Genomic DNA, 20,905 nt, shown 5'->3' with positions numbered 1-20,905 from the left:
GAAGCAGACAGAATGGTTGATCTGGGTGCCATAACATACTAGAGCAGTTTATTCTACAGCAAAAGGGATGCGGGATATTCCTCTTGTTGCGCCATAGTCTTTATTATGTTTCTGGCATGTTAGACCGCTTATGTACCGGAGTGGACAGGCAAGGGGAAAAGAGAAGTACAACACAAACAGGGAAAGAGAGGGGAGATAGGAGGGACAACAGTAAACAGCAAATAGACAACAGACAACAAATACACAGGCAGGACAAAACAGAGGGGTCATCATAAAAATAATCTACAAGAATAAATAGAAACTGTTAAATGTTTTTATATATATTTGTAGTAATATGTACTTTTGTGTATGTGTGTGCATGCATGCGTTCGAGTGCCTATATCTTATAGAATATGTTCATGTGTGTGTGTGTGTGTGTGTGTGTGTGTGTGTGTGTGTGTGTGTGTGTGTGTGTGTGTGTGTGTGTGTGAGTGTGTGTGTGTGTGTGTGTGTGTGTGTTTGTATGGTTACCTATGTGTGCTGGTCTAAGCTGTATTTGTGTAAATCACTTTGTGTTTGTGGGTGTCTGTGCATAGATTTGTCACCAAGGGTGTTGTTTTTGTTTTTTCATTTTAATGTTGTTAATTTTAATGTGTATGTGATGAGGAAGGGGCTGCCCCACAACAGCCCAGGTATCGTGGAGCATATCCCTAGTCTCTACATCTCATTGAAGCATTAAATGAACTTAACAAGAAAAAAAAAACATTAAACCAAAATTTTCAAAAGAATGTGGGAGATGTTTGAAGAAAAGGTATAGATTTATTACACCGGCTATAATTACCTTATTATTATTAAAATACTTGTATTCCTATTATTCATTTACACTATACTGAAGCCCTTATTACCCCAAATCAAAAAATGCAAAAGGGGATTTTTTTTCATAGTTTTTTTTTTCTTAGTGAGGAAGTAAAAGGGTTAAATGTCTACTGCAGCCAACCTCTAGGGGCTGCTCTTGTTGTTCAGCTTCACCTTCCTTCATGTAACTCTGAGTGTAGTTACACTTATTATCAACAGATCAGACAAACGTCCCAAGGAAAATGAACACCTAATGGAAAAAGCACTAGAGCACAACTTCTGTTTTAAATGCAAACATCTGATTCATGACTTAATATCATTGCTTTCTTTTGTTGTTTTTTTTTTCAAACACAGTTCAGTCATTCACCTTCACTCGAGCAGGTATGTTTCCATAATCTAACTTAATGGCATTTCATACCAATTAATGATCATTATCAGACTGTAGATGAATTATTTCTCACTCCTCTTTTTCTCTTATAGTCACATTCCAAAGGGACAGAGGCCTGATCCGAAACGGAAGGTGAGAATTTAACTTAAAAAACAAAAAAACAAAAAAACAAGAGGCCTTGCAGCCAAAGCGTTCCCGCTAACATTTCAGCCTCACTTTGGCACCAGCCCCATTGTCAAACCCCTAAATGAAGAGTTCTCTCACGGTGAATGGAATTTGCATATCCGTTTTTCCCTGCTTATTCACACCGTATCAGTGTATGATTTTGCAACGGTGTTCATTTGATGAAACCATTAATCACTCCTTTGAAGTGAGTGCTAGCAATTAATCCAGGTGGGCAGCTGTTTTATTCACGGGCTCGCCCTCTCAGTTCGTCAGAGGTTGCTGGCAGAGTGAGAGGTTGCAGGAGAAGAGGAGAGGTGATGAATGTGCCGGTGTAAAGAAGCTCTGAGCACCGAGAGCGAACAGCCTTGGGTCGGACCTTCACACTCCACTCTTCTCCCGTGGGAATGTTTTTCCTTCTAAAAACGCCCTAAATGAAACCCTCCTTTGTATTCACTAAAAGCATTTTCTCTGTGTTTTCTTTTAATTGTATCACACAAAGAATTCCAATAAGTAAAACCTTTAGCACAACCATTTCTCCACGTTCCTTCAGTGTTGGTGAAACATCTGCTGATGCTGTTTCCATCTGCGCCTAACGGCATTGCTCAAAACAAAAGTAATATAAAGATAATAGTCATTTGAACACCCTGTAACCATTGCTTTATCGTTGGCTTTTAGCTAATGAAATTCTCACGACAGCTGTGCATTAAACATGTGAACAGAGCTTTTTTACTGGACGTGTACGCAGTAAAAGGCCCCACCGTTTTTACAGCAGACAATCTCAAAAGGCTGATAATTGTCATCCTCCTCTCGCTGAATTGCTGCCCACAACTTCCCTAACTTTGAGTCAAAGCATGCATTCATGACTGTTCATGTAATTCATAAAGAGAGAGAGAGAGAGGAAAAAATGACATGCTTGCTTTTCTAAACCGCCTAATGGGCTTTTGCTGGCTCTGTTGCCATGGTGACAGCACTCCAGTGTAGTTGATCTGCTACAGGCTGTCCATGATTCTCAATTTAAAATGTAAATTTCTGTTGTGCTAAGGCTCTAAAGTGGATTTAGTGTGTGTTTAGACCAGCCTTGTTTCTTGGGGTGGGGTGGTAGGTTTGGAGGAGGAGGAGGGGAGAAGGATGGTGGTGGTGGAGGTGGGGCTCTGATTTATAGACTTGCCATTTTATGTCTCTCCGTTGTTTATTGTTGCCCGTGTGCCGGGCTGCTCCACAGGCGAGAATATGCTGAATGAGATTTCGCATCAATTTGTTGTTGATGCAGCAGGAAGAAAATGAGCAGTATCGTTACGGGGGGAGGCTGAGTATTTAACAATGTCACTTCTTCCCCGTCTCCCGCCCTCTCACCCTCCCCAGCCGTCCAGGACTGTTGAAGGCGGGTGATCCGGGCCTACCCTGGTTGGCTGATTCCTGGCCTTCCACGAGCCTCCCAGCTAATGGAGGCTTGGGGAGTCCAAATGACGACAACAGCTTTGGCCGAGGAGGTATGAAACACCACCAGAAAGGGGTAAACAGAAACACGGGTTTAGCAGTGCCTTGCTGGACGGTTTTGACATTCACCCCTTGGGGAACATGGTGACAGCACACATCACAGAAGCACAAGCACCCAAATTAAAAACAGCCTCCTGACGGTTATATTGGACTAATTGCATTGGACAAGCTTGATATTTAGCTTAAATTTGTGCTATTTCAATTTATTTGTCTCCATATTTTGCCGCCATTGTGCATTTTACAAGGTTGTATGAGAATAACAGTCCACACTTATGAGCTTAGTTTGTCTTTAATGTTATGTTTGAGGATAAGCTGCAGGCTTTTAATGTGACAGACAGTAGAGCCGAAGGTTAGTGCTGTGAATATCCCCTCTCTTGAACACTCCACCAGGCTCCCACAGAGTGCTGCATGCTAATTACAGTTGTTGATAATCACTTTCGTTTATATCAACTTCATTTTGGACCCGTAGTTAACTAATGTAGAGTGCCAGAGCAGCGGGGAATGTTAATGACCTTAAAGATCGTTAACTTCACCTCAACTTATCTCCCCATGATGCCTTTACTCACTTTTTTTCTCCAACCTACTTTTGTCTCAGATGTTTTGCCGTCTGCAGCGGTGGAGAAAACGGGCACCATGCTGTCTGATGGGGCCATCTACAGCAGTATTGACTTCATGGGGAAAGGAGGCTACAGTAGCCCAGCTCGGGGTCAGCCCACCCCCTACGCCACAACTCAGATCCTCCAGTCCAACAGCTTCCACGAGCTGGCTGTGGACAGACCAGACCCTCGTTGGAAGGCTTCACTACAGGCCCAACAGGAAATGGCAAACATGGGCTACTCCCTAACAGATAGACGTCCTGGTGGTGGTATGTTTTATTCTGTTTGCACGGTCAATTCTGCATCTTTAAAGTACCTTACAGTTTGTTTTTGAACCACTTTTTTCCCACTTAGTGAAACAACCTAAAGCTAAACTTGTGGAAAATGAAAAAGAAAGGAGTTTATTTACATATTCACCAGCATGGACCCTTAGGACAATGTTCTTAATTACTCTTTTATCTTCACAGTTCTACCCTGAGAGCTTATCTAGCCCAGAAATGTCATGCAATTGTGACACATTCCTTTGGCTTAATTTGATTATTAATGGCAGAAAATCCCTCAGTGTTTTGAGTTTTTTTATGTAGCACATATACATTTTGCAAAGTCTAGGAGGCAGATCAGCCTGCACTTCTGTAGTCACGCACAATAAGCTGCGTGCTCAGCTAAATGTCAGGCTTACCAGAAGATAAGAGAAGGAGGCTGTACAGAGGCATCTTAAAATGCTTTGCCTGAGGTTTTAATGCTTCTTTAAGAAATGTCAACATTTAGAAAATGTTGTGGTATGCTGTTGGCACACAAAATCAAGGAAGTGATGAACTTTGTTTGGTAGACTTGGTTGAAAATTAAAGGTAGCTTCAAATAGTGAATGGATAGCTTTCAAAGCGAGCTGTGAGTGATTTTTTATGGTGTACAACTGTGTTGGTAACTGTACTATAAATATTTGTCTGTATCCACCCTTAGGAGCAAAAGTTGCTAAGAAAAAAAAGATCAAGGGTGGAACAAAGAGCTCTAAATCAAATGGGACTTGTTGGGCCAACGTGCCCCTGCCTCCACCACCCATGAACCCTCTCCCTGGAACTGAGGTTGACCTTGACTGTTATCCTCAGGAAAACCATAAAGGAAGGTACGATACACTCAAGTTCCATCAATCTTTGTTCTCGGAAGCACAAACACTCACAAAACCAAAGTATTACTAGCTTCTAGAATATCCTCACTTGTGTTATGATGTGCCTTTTCTTCAAGTTTTAAAAATGTCCTTTTTCTACCTGCACGTGGAAACAGTTGGGCCCCGTCCATGTCCGTCCAGACCTACTGCCACCAGAACTTGGACAGTGAGGTAGAAGAGGAGAGAGGTCCCACTCCACCCCTGAGAGGAAGATCCTCCTCACCAGCAGCTGCTCCCTTCAACCAGCCTGCATCCTCCTCCCTCAGCTCTGCCCACCATGAAGAAATGCAATCCATTTTGCAGGCCCACTTAGACGAACTCACCAGAGCTTACCAATATGAAGTGGCCAAGCAGGCGTGGTGAGGATCTTTAATAGCTCCATTTTGCTCTATTTTAAGTGCATCTTCTGTATCTTCTTCTGGTTATTAAAAACATCTTTAAACTCTTAGGAGGCACTGCAATTTCCTTAAAATGTGTTTGCTCTGCACAGTTGCATAGATACCAGTAATTTTATTCATTTTATTCCTCTGATATTTTGGGTTTTGAATGGCAGACCAAACCTGCAGTCCATACATTCCACAAGCGATAAAACCATCTCTCCATTGATTGCACCTCCGATGGGGCACTGGAGAACTTGATAAGTCCAGTGCCGACACAAGTCGGAGGGTAATGACTGGGTTTAGTCTTACACGCTGTTCTGACAACAGTAAATAGAGTTGGTAATTATGCATGCATCTTCTCTATGGTGGGATGCCAGCCATCGTCGAGGACAGCTGTGCGGGAGATAACAGGCATGTTGCTGACAGCCCCTGCCCATCCAGATATCCTTTATCCAGTCCAATTACAACTCCATTGTGTTAGCACAACATACACCAGCACCGAGAAAGCAATCAGCGAAAATCACTGCAGGCATTCACTCGCTTCGCACATTGCATCTTTGAGCTTGTGAATATCCACTGATTCAGCATTCTAATGTTTATTTTTGTAGGTAATTTTTTCCTGCTCATTATTTGACTTTTATGGATGGTTAAAAATGTTACTTTGTTCATTAATACATACTGTTTACCCACATTTAATTAGGCACATGAAGAGCAGTCCAAATGTGTCCAGCACGCCGATGGACTTTATGTCTAGTACGTTGGGCTCTGATTTGGGAGCCAGTCTCCTTTCTGAAGAAGAGGAGGATGAGGACGATGAGGAAGATGGAAGATATGCTGTGGTGTCAAAGAACTTGTGTGGCTTTGAATACACTCCTAGTCACAGTGTGGACAGCCTTGACAACTCAGGTGTGTTTTCTGGTTAATTCAAATAATGACTGACTGAATGATTGAAAGAATAAAGTTAAAGTATAAAGTTTGCATCGTTGCTATTTGGGTCAAAATGTGAAAATAAGTTAATCACTTAATAGCCATGTTTGTATATTCAAGTATCCCCGGTTTTCCACTGAATGTGAAAGCAGCCAGTCGTAGCTGCATTTTACTCAAAAGCTCCATTTTAACTGAGCGAGATTCAGAAATGGGTGAAACGTGTGAGAGAGCGTTCCACACCGCAGATCGCGCAAAGTCACAAAATCAAAGAGGAATTGCGACATTGTTTGATTTCGGAAGTTACATGCAAGAAGAAAGATGGCCGCATATTCTAACAAAATGTGTGACTTATTTTATGTTTTGTTTACCTTGGCTATGAGGGTTTAAAGAGGAAATGACTGCAAGTGACTTTTATTTTGAAAGATGTCTTACATGGCTTTCTTGTTTGACTTCTTATGTGCCCCTATCTAACCTGCAAAATTTGATGTATTTTGCACATAAAAATAAACTAGAAACATAATTATAGTGTCCTTTTGCTTCTGGGATGCGTCCACTGCAACAGCGGCTAATTGAAGTGTAGTATATTTAGTGGCTGTTTTGCTGCACTTTCACTTCCGGTGGAGGGAAGGGGTTAGTCAATCAGTTGTGATCACCTACTAGAATTCAATTCAATTCAGTTCAAAAATTCTTTATTAATCCCAGAGCGAAATTGATTGCTGTAGTAGCTCAGAATAATAATAATAACAATCAAGTCGTCAAAGAGTTACTGTATATATCAATGGCTGTTGGCAGGAAGGATCTCCAGTAGTGGTCAGTGTTGCAGCGAAACTGAAGAAGCCTCTGACTGAAGACACTCTTCTGTTGTCGGACAGCCTTGTGAAGAGAATGCTCAGGGTTGTCCATAATTTTCTTGATTCTCTGGAGAATCCTCCTTTGCCTTATCTCCTCCAGTGGTTCCACAGTCGTCCCCAGAACAGAACCAGCCTTTTTAATTAGGCTGTTGAGCCTTTCAGGTCCCTGCTTCTGAAGCTACTACCCCAACAGACGATAGCTGAAGAGATTACACTCTCAACAACAGACTTGTATAAAATCTGCAGCATCTTGCTACAGACAATGAAGGACCTAAGCGTCCTCAAGTGCAGTCTGCTGTGTCCCTTCTTGTAAACGGCTTCACTGTTCTTTCTCCAGTCCAGTCTGTTGTCCAGGTGAACGCCAAGGTATTTGTTTTCCTCAACCACCCCCACTTCTTCTCCCATGACGCGAACAGTGTTTGACTCCACCCTATTTCTTCTGAAGTCTAAAATCATCTCATTTGTTTTGTTCACATTCAAGGTCAAATGATTGTTCCCACACCATGCCACAAAGCGCTCCACCAGCTCTCCGTACTCAGCTTCCTGTCCATCTCTGATACACCCAACAACTGCAGAGTCATCTGAGTATTTCTGTAGATGACAGGTCTCTGATTTGTACTGGAAGTCTGAAGTGCACAGGGTGAAAAGAAATGGTGAGAGTACAGTCCCCGTGGTGCTCCAATATTACTGATCGCCTGGTTTGATGTGCAGTTCTTCAGCCTCACAAACTGTGGTCTGTTTGTCAGGTAGTATTTAATCCAGGCGATCGTTGAGTCACCCACCTGTGTCTTCTGGAGTTTCTTGCAAAGTACATCAGGCTGAATTGTGTTAAATGCACTGGATAAATCAAAGAACATGACCCTCACGATGCTGCCTGCTTTGTCCAGATGACAGTGGGTGGGTTGAAGCAGCTGGATGATGGCAACTTCAACTCCAACTCCATGGTGATAAGCAAACTGCAGCGGGTCCTGATATGTTCTAGTGTGCTTATTCAGGTGGACCAGCAGGAGTCTCTCCAGGACCTTCATGATGTGGGATGTCAGGGCAACCATTCTGTAGTCGTCATTGACTGATGGGCGAGTTTTCTTTGGAACTGGAATAAGGCAGGATGTCTTCCACAGGACTGAAACCTTCTCTTGGCCAGGCTGAGGTTGAAGAGGTGCTGCAGAATCCCACAGAGCTGGTCTGCACAGGCCTTCAGTACTCTGGGGCACACACCATCTGGGCCTGCAGCCTTGTTCCTGTTCAGTCTCTCCAGCTGCCTCTTCACCTGACTTCTAGAGACAAATAGGTGGGAGGGGGAGGTAAATGGGGCAGCAGCATCTCCTGACTTGGTTGAAGACATATTTATAGAACCAGAAGAGTCCATGACTGCGTTAGAGGACAACAGAGCTGGCATGTGACAGGAAAATGTTGGATCAGAGGAGGATGGGATGTCTGATTGGCTGGGGACATGCGAGGAGGATCCTGGGTTTGTTCCTGAACTGAACCTATTGAAGAACTTGTTCAGTTCAATGGCTGTGTCCAGGCTGCCATCTGTACAATCCTTCCTCTGCTTGAAACATGTGCTCTTCTTCATCCCTGACCAGACACCTCTGATATTGTTCCTCTGTAGTTTGTTCTCCAGCTTCTTCTTATATGCCTACTTGCTGTCTCTGATCTTGATCTTCAGTTGCTTCTGTATACTCCTCAATAATTCCCTGTCTCCCTCATTGAAGGCACTTTTCTTCTCATTTAGCAGATTCTTCAGTTCACTTGTGATCCAGGGTTTGTTATTAGCGAAGCATCTCACTGTTCTGGTGGGTATGATGTTGTCCACACAGAAGTTTATATAGTCAGTGACACATCCAGTCATGGCATTGATGTCCTCTTCATATCCTTGGCAGAGAGTCATCCAATTGGTGGTCTCAAAACAACCCTGCAGGGCTTCTTCAGTGTCCTGTGACCATTTTCTCACAGTTCTTCTTGTCACAGGTTGCCTCTGAACAAGTGGTTTGTATTCTGAGCAGAGAAAAACAAGATTGTGATCTGATTGTCCCAGAGATGGTCTTGTTTTGGACATGTATACATTCTTAACATTTGCATAACACAAATCCAATGTCTTGTTTTCTCTGGTGGAGCAGCTGACAAACTGTTGAAATGTTGGAAGTGTAGCAGAGAACCAGGCATGATTAAAATCACCAGATATAGCCACACATGCATTGGGGTGCTGGGTTTGTAGCTTAGTGACAATGGAACTGATGACATCACATGCATTTTCAGCAATGGCTGAAGGTGAAATATAAACTGTTGCCAAGACAATACTGGTGAACTCTCTTGGCAAATAATATGGAGGACAACTTACTGCCAAGAGTTCAACATCTGGGCAGCAGAGATGACATTTCACTGAAACATGACATGGATGGCACCATCTTTTGTTGACAAGCACTGCCACTCCACTTCCTTCTCTTTTCCCGCTCTTCTTCAGATCTCTGTCAGCTTGTACAGTCAGGAATCCTGACAGAGAGACGTTGGAATCGGGATATGGTCCTGCAGCCACGTCTCAGTGAAACACATAACACTGCACTGCTGATACGCTGGGTGAGTCCTTGAAAGGGCTTGGAGTTCATCCATCTTGTTGGCCAATGATCTCACATTGCCCACTATGATCGATGGAAGAGATGGTTTGAATTTTCTCTTTCTCTGTCTCCGTTTTGCTCCCGCTTTGCATCCATGCTTCTTGTGTTTTAGCTCATTTGGGATTTCTGGCTTCAGTTGGGGTATTATTTCAGCCTTTCCCATGTCAATCAGCTGCTCCCAATTTTAAACCAGCTTGTTGCCATGGTTACACATCAGAACAAATGCTCAAAATGTGAAAAAGAGAAAAACTAGCTGTAAAAATCCTCTAAGCTTCACAGCACCAGAAACAGAAAAGTAAAAGGTCAAAAAAAAATACAGTTTTTCTTAGGACGCAAGGCATGATATTGCACTTCCATAGCGTTTCCAGTAAACAGACCACTTCTGTTTCCCTCCCGCCATGTTTTTGACTTGTCTTGAGCGTCTTCACAGGCGGAAAGATGTCACGGGAAAGTTGTACACATGCGCAGTGGGCATTATTTTACCCCAACAATCCAATTGGTTGTGTACATGGATGTAAATCGGAATGTTGATCAGACAAAACCGCTTCTCTCAATTGGAAGGAAATTTAATTCCGATAGAGCTGCATTGGATCAGAACATTCCAACTGACATGTTTACTTGAAGAATTTTTGATCCGATAAGGCGTTCATTCTGATTATTTATGCCCATGTAAACATAGTTAGTAAGGGTTCAAATCCATCTGATGGTTCATGATTTTGTTCTAACAGACAGAGTTGACACCAACAGTTTACAGGTACAGTTCAAGCAAAGATCTTGTCCGATGTGTTGGCAACAACTCTCAGCTCCAGTGACACCAAATGTTAGCTCAACATCCAAAACTGATGATGGACAATTAGTTGGGGGTACCTTCTTAAATTAGATTTACTCCAAAAGTTAGATATGGATGCTCATAGAGTGGGAACTTTATGTGAGTCTCTTTAAAATACTTCCAGCATTTTAATTTTTTTTTTTTTACCAACAATCTAAGTTGACTCCAACAGTTAACGGCATTTTTTTTAAACAAGAACCATTCACAGATAGGTGTTGGGGATGCTTTTCAACTAAGTCACCAAATGTTAGCTTAGTATATTTGAAAATTGACAGTTTTTACCATTTCTTTAATTGCAATTATCAGTTAGTTGTGGTGGCCATCTTGAATTGGGTTTAATTCATAGTTGAAGTACTTTCATTGAATATACAGTGAAAACTAACCTGAAATTCTTTCGTCTCGTCTTCTTCCGCCTGTCCGGGTCGCGGGGGATTTTCATTAAAATCCATGGGATTTGATGACAGGTAGGATCCTATGGTAAACTGTGAAACAAGGACCATACTAAATAATGTAATTCATGGAGTATTTGTTGGGAATGACTCTTTGCTGTTATCATATCTACTTTTAGCTCACTGTATGTAAAATAACTAAGCTGTAGACAGGGTTGTGTTTGCTAATGTTGACTAGCTGTTGCAGCTATCTTGAATAGGGCTCACTTCAAAAGTTGATTAGTTCATCCAATTAACACACACACACACACACACACACACACACACACACACACACACACACACACACACACACACACACACACACACACACACAAAATGTTCCCACAATGTGAAAATGTCTACACAGTGGTTAAAGTTAAATTTTGTCCACTTAGACCTATAAAATGCATATTAAAACATATGCGTATACACAGACAAGCACACACACACACAAACACAAACACACACACACACACAAGGAAACTCCTAGGCAGAAGAGACAAGTAGCATTTCCTCTGAAACCATACTTGATGGTGTTTTTATAAATTCATGAACATTCCGATATACTTATTTGAACTTTCCTGCTTTAGACACAAAGTGTTCCTTTCCAAAATAATTTTTGGCCATCTAATTAAATTTAGATGCATTCACTCTTTGACACAAGCCATATCATTATATTTTAAGATTTGACACATTTATAAATAGATTTCTGTCTAAAAGCTGTTCTAAAGAGCTAAGGAACGGGAAGGCTTCTCCCACCGGGACCACACTGTACCATTTTTAAACCCCAGTGTTTGATAAGTTACACTTGACAGGTGCATTGAGAATATGTGGTTGTTAGTACATTTAATAAGCCACGGCATAGCAAACCTATAAATATTTACAAGCATTAGCAATGCAAACATGATATTAGTACATATTTAACTGTCACACTGCTGGAAGTGAAAACAGAAGTATGTTGAGGCAAACTGAAAAAACGTTTTCAGTCCTTAGGGGTGGCATGGTGCAGAAATATTATTATAATCTCATCCATTCATCAGGCAAGTTTTTAAAAACAGGATTTCATATCACACTTGTACACTTCTGCAACGGCAAAAGATTTATTTTATTTTTTTTAATCAAAGTAACCAGTAAAACTCTTTATGCAGTGCCGTGTGATGGAGTTTAATCCTGAGGGATTAAATGTGTGAAAAGGTTGTCGTCGTCATCGTCGTCTTCCTCTGCTTATCCGGGTCCGGGTCGCTGGGGCAGCATCCCAACTAGGGAGCTCCAGACCGTCCTCTCCCCGGCCACCACCACCAGCTCCTCCGGCAGGACTCCAAGGCGTTCCCGGACCAGATTGGAGATGTGACCTCTCCAACGGGTCCTTGGTCGACCCGGCGACCTCCTGCCAGCAGGACATGACCGAAACACCTCCCCAGGGAGGCATCCAGGAGGCAGCCTGACCAGATGCCCAAACCACCTCAACTGACTCCTTTCGATCCGGAGGAGCAGCGGTGCTACTCCGAGTCCCTCCCGAGCTCCTCACCCTATCTCTAAGGCTGAGCCCGGCCACCCTACGGAGGAAACTCATTTCAGCTGCTTGTATCCGCAATCTTGTTCTTTCGGTCATTACCCAAAGCTCATGACCATAGGTGAGAATTGGGACGTAGATCGCCGGTAAATCGAGAGCCTGGCTTTCTGGCTCAACTCCCTCTTCATCACGACAGATCGGCTCAGCGTCCGCATCACTGCAGATGCTGAACCAATCTGCCTGTCGATCTCCCGATCCCTCCTACCCTCACTCGTGAACAAGACCCCAAGATACTTAAACTCCACCACTTGAGGTAGGACCTCTCTCCCGACCCGGAGTTGGCAAGCCACCCTTTTTCGGTCGAGAATCATAGTCTCAGATTTGGAGGTGCTGATCCTCATCCCAGCCACTTCACACTTGGCCGCGAACCTACCCAGCAAAAGCTGAAGGTCAGAGCTGGATGAAGCTAGAAGGACCACATCATCTGCAAAAAGCAGAGATGAGATTCTCCTGCCACCAAACTCGACACATTCCACACCACGGCTGCACCTAGAAATTCTGTCCATAAAGGTAATGAACAGAACTGGTGACAAAGGGCAGCCCTGGCGGAGTCCAACCTTCACCGGGAACAGGTCCGACTTACTACCGGCTATGCGGACCAAATTCACGCTCCTCTGGTAAAGGGACTGAATGGCCCTTAACAGAAAGCCACCCACCCCATACTCCTGGAGCGTCCCCCACAGGGTGCCCCTCGGGGCACGGTCATAAGCCTTCTCCAAATCCACAAAACACACGTGGATTGGTTGGGCAAACTCCCATGTGAAAAGGTCTTTATAATATATATATATATATATATATATATATATATATATACATATATATATATATATATATATATATATATATATATATATATATATATAATACATTATTGTATTTTTATATTCTTAGCATTGAATCATTTCATAACTGGCACAACTTGTTTCTTAGATTGTTTTGGTGTAGATTTTGGCTAAAAATAAAAAAAGGTGAAGGACTTTGGTTAACCTTTCATTTTAAAGGGACACTAGGCAGTTTTTACTTGCTGTTAGCACCCCCTAGTGTTACGCTAGTGAAAGCAAAACGGAAACTCATGTCCTCACTGTGCGTTCATTTTTTTAACACCTTGATCTAATTGCTGAAATGTCTCCTCAGCCTTCATTAGTGTCTACAGGAGTGATTCATCACTAACCCTAACCCTAAACAAATCAGCTGTGTTCATTAGCTAAAAGAAGCATGAGACATGAAAGCAGACTGCAGGGCCAGGCATGTCAGCTCCACTTTTATTATGTCGAACTGTGACCAGACCGGCACTGTGAAGTTGCAAGAGCAGTATTGTGGCCACGGAAAGGGATGGTGGGCTGAGTGACATCTCATTAACCCTGTAAAGGGTCATATTAGCACAAAGAAAATGATTTAAAATATGAAAATGTTACATAGTGTGACTTTAAAGGAGTTTTAACTTTGGCCTTTGCTGTTTATGAGCAAAGGGATCATTAATAACAATTTTTTTTAAGGCAAAGACTTCCACCCCGGTCTCTCAGACAGCTTTGGTACAGCAGACCAAGGCCCACGTGGTACACACAGCCTTGGACACAAGAGGGCACCTCTCACTGGCCACAGCTCTCAGACAGAGAAGGTTGGAACTCTTCCCAGACGAAGAGATACCAAAACAGAGTGTAAGTGGATGCTATCAGACACCATTTATCAAATGTTGTTTAGCCTTAAAAGCAAATTCAGGTTAGCAGGGCCAGCTTGGTTGTATGATGTGCTATCTCTTTACAAATTCTCATCCACACAACAGCCCAGACACCAGTCACGAAGACTCTCCATGGCATGGGTTCGCACGTCAACAGCTCATGGGCAGCTGCAGCCTCAAACACCTCAGAGGAGTGCATGGTAACCGTGTCAACACTAGAGAGACAACATATGGCTTCCTGGAGTGGCACGGCATCATCGGGCAGGGCCACCCTCAGTAGGGGCTCCCACAAGAGACCTGGCACAGATCTCTCCCACAACGGCCATCTTTCCACTAATGGCACAGACAACAGAGAGTACTGTAAGTAGGAAAACCTATGAATATGTGCACAAAACACAGGAAAGCAGCAGGTGCATCATAGGAAGTTGTAGCTAAATTATGTTTAAAGTTTTTTTTATTGTTTATTTTTTTATGACAAGAAAATATAGAAAAGCTTGATATTCTCACAGCATAGAATTGCTAATGTTTGCATGAATTTACTTTTGGGTTAATGCATACCCATGCATGCCGCAAGTATGATAACGTCTTCATTTAGTCTGTAATTCATTTAGTAATTTTGTACCTTTTCCATCAGAGCATTGACAGATGAGAGGTGAGGGGTGCTTTTTGTATACAAAAACAAGTAGACAAAGCTCTTGATTTACCCATCAATCTACGTTCCAACCCTCACTTATGGTCATGAGCTTTGGGTAGTGACAAAAAGAATGAAATCACAGATACAAGTGGCCCTTCTAGAGTGACTGGGCTCTTCTTTAGAGATAGGGTGAGAACCTCAGACATGTGTGAGGGGCTTGGAGTAGACCCGCTGCACCTCCACATCTGGTTATTATGCCTCCTGGACGCCTTCCTGGTGAGGTGCACGTCCAACCGGGAGGAGACCCAAAAGAAGACCCAGGACAGAATGGAGGGACTTGTCTCTCATCTGCCCAGGGAATGCCTTAGGATTCCCCCAGAGGAGCTGGCCCAAGTGGCCGGGGAGAGGGAAGTCTGGGCCTCCCTGTTCAGGCAACTGCCCCTGTGACCCAACTCCAGATAAGTGGAAGAAGATGGATGGATGGTTATTGATGATTTAGTGGTGACTTAAACGGGAGAGTGAGGTTTGATGGGTGAGGTCCAAGTTTGACCTTAACTTTTTCTAAGCTAAAATAACTTATTCACAAAGGCCAATAAGGAAGGCCAGGAGCTGCTGAGAGATGGTATGGTTTCCATTATTATGGGCTCGACACATGGGAGGCGACATCGCCTCTCCTCCATTCATTTTCAATGAGACATGTGCGACAAAGCGATAATCGCGGGTCTCCCTCATACCAAGCGAAACGTGAAAAACGTGCATGTGTGTAATTTTGCACTCGTGCACGTGTCGTGCACAGGCGACCCAGTGACGCAATCCCAGAAAGTTGAAACATTTTCAACTTTTCATCGCTGTCGCTCGGACGAGGACCAATCAATGAAGGTTTCATTCACTGACCAATGAGCGGACAGGATGCTCCGTACATCTCCGAGCAAACATGGAGGAGAAGTTGATAATTATTATGTTTTATATAGTAAAATCAGAAGTAAGATTTCACATAACTCTAGCAGCACCTTGTGAAACATCATATCTACCACTTTATTAACTCTGAACCACTTAAATAACCTTAATTCCCTCCAACCTGACACAGCCAGGCAAAACAACGGAAGTTTAGATTTCGCCATGGAACAGAACGTGTAGACGGCTTTGCCGCTGGCCGCTACCGCGGATCGCCTCCCGTGTGTCAGGTAATAAAAGCGACGGCGACAAATTTCACTGATCGCGGTCGTTTGTCGCCTCCCGTGTGTCGAGTCCATTACACCGCTAGGAGAAAGTCATTCATCCTGTAAAAGAATACTGTTTCCAAAAAGTTTTTTTCCTTGCATATTTTAACCCAAAAAGAAGTTTTTTGGGTTTATGGTGTGCATGGAGAAAAATAAATAAATAAATAAATATATATATATTGTGAGTGATGGAACGTTCAGTATTTTAATTGTATCAGATATTTTAAAAGAGAAATAACATTGTGTATATGTGGAATGGTCTTTTAATAAGACAATTCTAACGTTTGAAGAAAAGAGACATTTCTTGTATTTACTGAGTATCTAATCGTGTTTTTATTCTTCCTTCTTGCCTTCTTTTCCAGAGTCTACATGAAACTTCAGTCACTGCAGTGGCGGTCTCTCCCTGGACACCTTTGCTATGAAAGCGCTCACAGATTTTCTCTTTGCACGAAGGATGTTTGGAAGATGGAAAGGACTGAGACAGGAGGAAGAGGCGAAAGCGTGCGAAATGAAAAGCTGAGCTGTAAATGTCATGTACAGACAGACACCTCCCTCACAGTGTTATTTTCATCCCCTTCTCTGAAAAGAGTAAACAATATGTTATATGTCCGCTTCTGTTTTCTGTCACATGGTGTACAGTGGTTCACACAGTGGAGACGTGAAGAAAAACACAAAACGAAAATGACTTGTTGAAAAAGGACTTGCATAATTTGTAAATATATTTTTTATTGTCCTTCTTTTGCTTTGCTATGCAAGCCAAACCCAACGTTGTCTTTTTTGTGATTTATTACTGTGAATCTTCTTTTTATTTTGCATTAATGCTCAAACTGTTGGCTTATTTTAATGAAGCTACTGTATCGTTGTATTTTGCACAGAGCGTTTTCATGAAAATAAGCACAAACTCATTGCCAGCTAAGCTGAGGAGTGAAATCATAAAGGCAAGGAGGGGGCACCTGCATTAAGGCGAACAGAATCAGAGAATATATCGTTGTCTGTGCTGTAATTGCTTTTGGGAAATGCTGAGTGTTACAAGGAGGGAACAAATGCTAATAGACAGTTGGAACTAATATGCCAAAAATAACTGATGGTGTGTTATATTTATTGCAGAGGGTCCTGTTATACATTACAGTAACAACGGCTGGAAATGCATTAGCGTTGATATCCAATGCAACACTTCAAAACAATAGCTTCTTCTCTGCCGTTACAACACAGAAACTCCTAATAAATAATATATCTTCTTTCTTTTCCTGTTAGATCACGTGAAATGAGGATGTGCAATATTCAGAAGACAATATGACAGTAAAGGGATATGAGGAAGTAAAAGTGACTTGGTGGTCCGTGCATTATGCTGTTGGGGCGGAGACAGGTGCAATAAAGTGACCTATATTCACCTGCAGACAAAAACAATGCAATATTTAACACGGCCACATGTGATGTTGAACATATATGCTTTTCTAATTCCCTCCAAGACTGACAGATGGCTGTGATTTTACACTCTCTTCAAAACTATTTAAAAGGCTTTATTGGCATAGAAAGTTCAAAGATCTTTTGTAAAGTTTTAAAAATGCAGCTGATCAGCAGTGAGATTCAGAATGAAATGCCTTCATACCTGTTTGAATGCTTCTGTTCTGATTGTTTTTCTTGATCATGATCTGTACATGACAGATTGGTTTTTGCCCTCAGGAATACACAGCCACATACAGTAGGTGCATTTTTTTCAATACATTGATGCAAAATAAAATGTGTATGTGAAAATGAAACTGGTTTCTCCAAATGATGTCTGAAATCTGAGTCCATGTAGGACTGATGAATCATTCTGATTTTCAATTGTGCTTTAGTTTACAAATTGAAAATGATCCACATAAACTGAAGGATTTACTATCAGTCCTGTTAGTTTTATTTGTTTATAGGAAATATTTCATTCTGGAACATTCTAGAGATGTCCGATATTATAGGTCTACAGATATTATTGGCGGATGTTGGCTTTAGATTTAATATCGGTATCATTTTTTACTCCTTTAGTGGCCCAACTTTTACATACCATACACATATTTTACTTCAAATGGTCAAAGAGTTTAGTGTTTTAGATATTTTAGTTTTACATTGACCTAACTTATGAGTTATTAGGAATTTGCCCTGTATAGAGGATCTGCTTTCATTATAGCAGCTATGTGTTGCTAGCAGCTTGCAAACAACTAAAACAAGCACAAAAATCTTCACCCAAGGCTTGCTTTTCTTAAATAAAAATCTTTACAAATGTTTTATCTCCATAACTACAATTTACAGAAACAGAAAATTATATTACTGGCTAATACACACATCTTATCGTCGTGCTTAGCAATTAGCCTTGCAAAGCATGTTACGCTCACGCTGCTTAAATTTTATCAACTAATTAACTTCAAGACACACCCAAACATTAATTTTTAAAGCTTGAACTTGCTTGGTAGGATATGTTAGGAACCTTTTCTTTTTCTTTTTTTTTCTTTTTTTTTTTTTCTTTTTTTTTGTTTTATTAGGGGGAACCCTGCATAAATCTGTATTAGTTTATATCGGTATCAGAGTTAGACAAAATCAGATATTGGATATTGGTCAAAAAAATAAGACAATATCAAGCATCCCTAGAATATTCCTTTTTTTTTTTTTTTTGGTTTTAGCCTGATTTAATTCATCTTGGACTTCGATAAACTCTGATATTTCAGCTGCATTTCCAAGATGTCTGACATTAGGAAAGGGCAAGCATTAGGTTTGATTCAGCACATGCAGGCATAACTGCAAATTTGAAACTTGGTGCAAGATAGAAAAAAAGAAAATCTGCAGAGTTTCAGATTCAACCGTATTCCATCATCATTATCGCTGCAACACACTGCTCCATGTTGCATAAAGATAGTTTTAATAATGCTTGCAGCTCTGGGCTGGACTGCCTCAGGTTGATGGAGGTGGCTTTAGGTGCATTGTGGGACAGACTTGTACGCTGCTATGGATGTACAGGGATTTCAGGACAGTCAGCAGATAATGTACATCTGGGCTCAAAGTGCAATTTAGCATTTAAACTTTCTATCCAGCTTCTTGGCTTTCCAGAAGTCCCTAAACGACAACGCAACATCATAGAGTTGGTGCTATAGAGTTTAAGTTGAGTTTCTCCAATTACAGAGGCCGACCTCTCCGTAGTTTGGTCACCAAATGTTACATCAACCCCTAATTTGTGCTGCTTGTAGAACACGTGTGAATTTAACGGAAGAACATAAACAAACAGTCAAGCCCACAGAGCCCAATTACAGCAGCCTGCATGCATTTATATTGGTGCACGTGTTTTATACTGGTCTGCAAATGATGTGTTTACTCTCAGGGTTGCTGTGGTTGTGGACCAGTTTACTGGAGAAAAAAATGATTGCTGAGATACTTTTTAATTCTTTAGGGAGAGATTGGGCCTTTGACTGTTCAACTTTATTAGATGTTGCTGCAAACCTTTTAAAATACTCTTAATGAAAGTGCTTTCCCTTGTTTTTTTCTCTACAAAAGGCACATGTGAATGTCAATAAAGCATTCCACTTTATTTTGGGAAGCAAATAATGGATTGAAAACATTAATTTGTGAATAGATATGGAATTACCTCCACTAAACTATATAAATGGGACATTTATATTGTTCAATTTTATATAGCATTTCTATTAGTTTAGTTTATTTCAAACAAAGAAAACATACATAATTTAAAAAAAAAATACCACAAACAGAAAAAATACATATCATCCCTTCTTCTGTGTTTGAAAAGGAGTAGGCTGAAGTGGAAACTTATATATCCCTACCCCTTTATACAAGTTATTTTTACTTGTTTACTAAATCTAACACAAAACCTACATTAAAACAAACAAAATGGTACAAGTCACCAAAAACCCCCAAATTATATTTAAAAAAAAAAACAAAAAAGAAAAAAAAAACATATTTTTACAATTGATACAATTTACTTTTCCTTGGAATAAAGGACACCCACATAAATCATCTATTTTCCACTATACTGTATACTTGTTCAGAATATGTTTTTTATAATTCATTTTAAACACATTTATATTTGTACTTACTTTGATTTCTTCTTCTAAATTGTTCCATAATTTAACCCCTATTATTGTGATACACATCTATTTCAAAAATAGAAAACAAAAAAACATAACAAGCTATTTTCCTAAAACTTTCCATTTACGATTCAGTGATTGTGTTTCTAATGAATCTTGTTTTTGTCTGTTATACATAAACAAAACAACTGCTAATATTAAAATGAGGTCAAAAATCACCAGTTAGATAATAAAACCTTCAAGTATTGGGAAAAAACACAATATATTTGCATTTATATTCAATTACAGTAAAACCTGTTTTTTTCCTAAGTAATCATGTGGTTAAAAATATTCTGTATCATATTAGATAGCGTTTAACAAATTGGTAGAATTATTTGTAAAACAAAAGCTAAATTATGATGCCTAACATGTAAAACATGAGCATTCTAACCAGTCTGTTACAAAAACAACTCAAAGGGCCTTGGATGTAATAAACAAATTTTTATTTTTTTCATTTATTTTTTTTTATCATCAAGGCTATTTTGTTCTTCCTTGATTGAAATATTACAAATAGACAAAATCAGGATTCATCTGACTCAAACAGTGAAGCAGCAGCTCAGGGAGTTTGAAACAAGACTTGGTTTTCACTTGTGGATTAGAAACCACAGAGACCAGATCTGTGCTGGTGATTATTTCTCCCAGTGACTCAACTCTCTAGTGGTTTAGAAAAGATCTAGATGGAAATAAATGATGTAACAAGGTTGTCATAACAATGAATCATGAATTAGGTTGTATATACGTGTGACAATCAGAGAGTTGGTGCAAATTAAATATTAGTTGGGTCGAGTTTAATTTCCAGCAGCAAAACTGGATGGAAATAAAGTTGTTAATGTGGTTTGGAGGCTTGGAATCCCAGTCTTAATGTAAAATTCATGCTGCATTTTTAAAGCAGGAACACCTGGGAGCAGATGGGCTGAGAGCAAGAGTGCTGCTCTGTTGCTAACCCTGACCTTTAACCTATGCTTGAATTATAAAAAAAGACAGTTTCACCTTTGAGAATTAAGGTCTGCTTG

At 40.9% G+C, this 20,905-nt stretch overlaps 1 protein-coding gene across 1 annotated transcript in view; it reads left to right on the top strand.

Moving 5' to 3' along the window:
- The window catches only part of LOC107386600 (roundabout homolog 2), a 128,240-nt gene extending 110,694 nt beyond the window's left edge, over positions 1-17,546 (top strand). Inside the window, exons 18-27 of the mRNA XM_015961121.3 lie at positions 1,189-1,215; positions 1,315-1,354; positions 2,750-2,877; positions 3,480-3,749; positions 4,441-4,603; positions 4,762-5,004; positions 5,726-5,931; positions 13,751-13,912; positions 14,038-14,292; positions 16,149-17,546. Coding sequence (XP_015816607.3) covers positions 1,189-1,215; positions 1,315-1,354; positions 2,750-2,877; positions 3,480-3,749; positions 4,441-4,603; positions 4,762-5,004; positions 5,726-5,931; positions 13,751-13,912; positions 14,038-14,292; positions 16,149-16,150 — 1,496 coding nt within the window. The 3' untranslated portion in view covers positions 16,151-17,546. The remainder of the gene's footprint in view (positions 1-1,188; positions 1,216-1,314; positions 1,355-2,749; positions 2,878-3,479; positions 3,750-4,440; positions 4,604-4,761; positions 5,005-5,725; positions 5,932-13,750; positions 13,913-14,037; positions 14,293-16,148) is intronic.
- Positions 17,547-20,905: the final 3,359 nt, after the last annotated feature.

Source organism: Nothobranchius furzeri, chromosome 10, assembly GCF_043380555.1.
Source record: "Nothobranchius furzeri strain GRZ-AD chromosome 10, NfurGRZ-RIMD1, whole genome shotgun sequence".
Taxonomy (NCBI): domain Eukaryota; kingdom Metazoa; phylum Chordata; class Actinopteri; order Cyprinodontiformes; family Nothobranchiidae; genus Nothobranchius; species Nothobranchius furzeri.
Note: the sequence above shows the minus strand (reverse complement) of the source record. Positions and strands in the feature narration are given on the sequence as shown.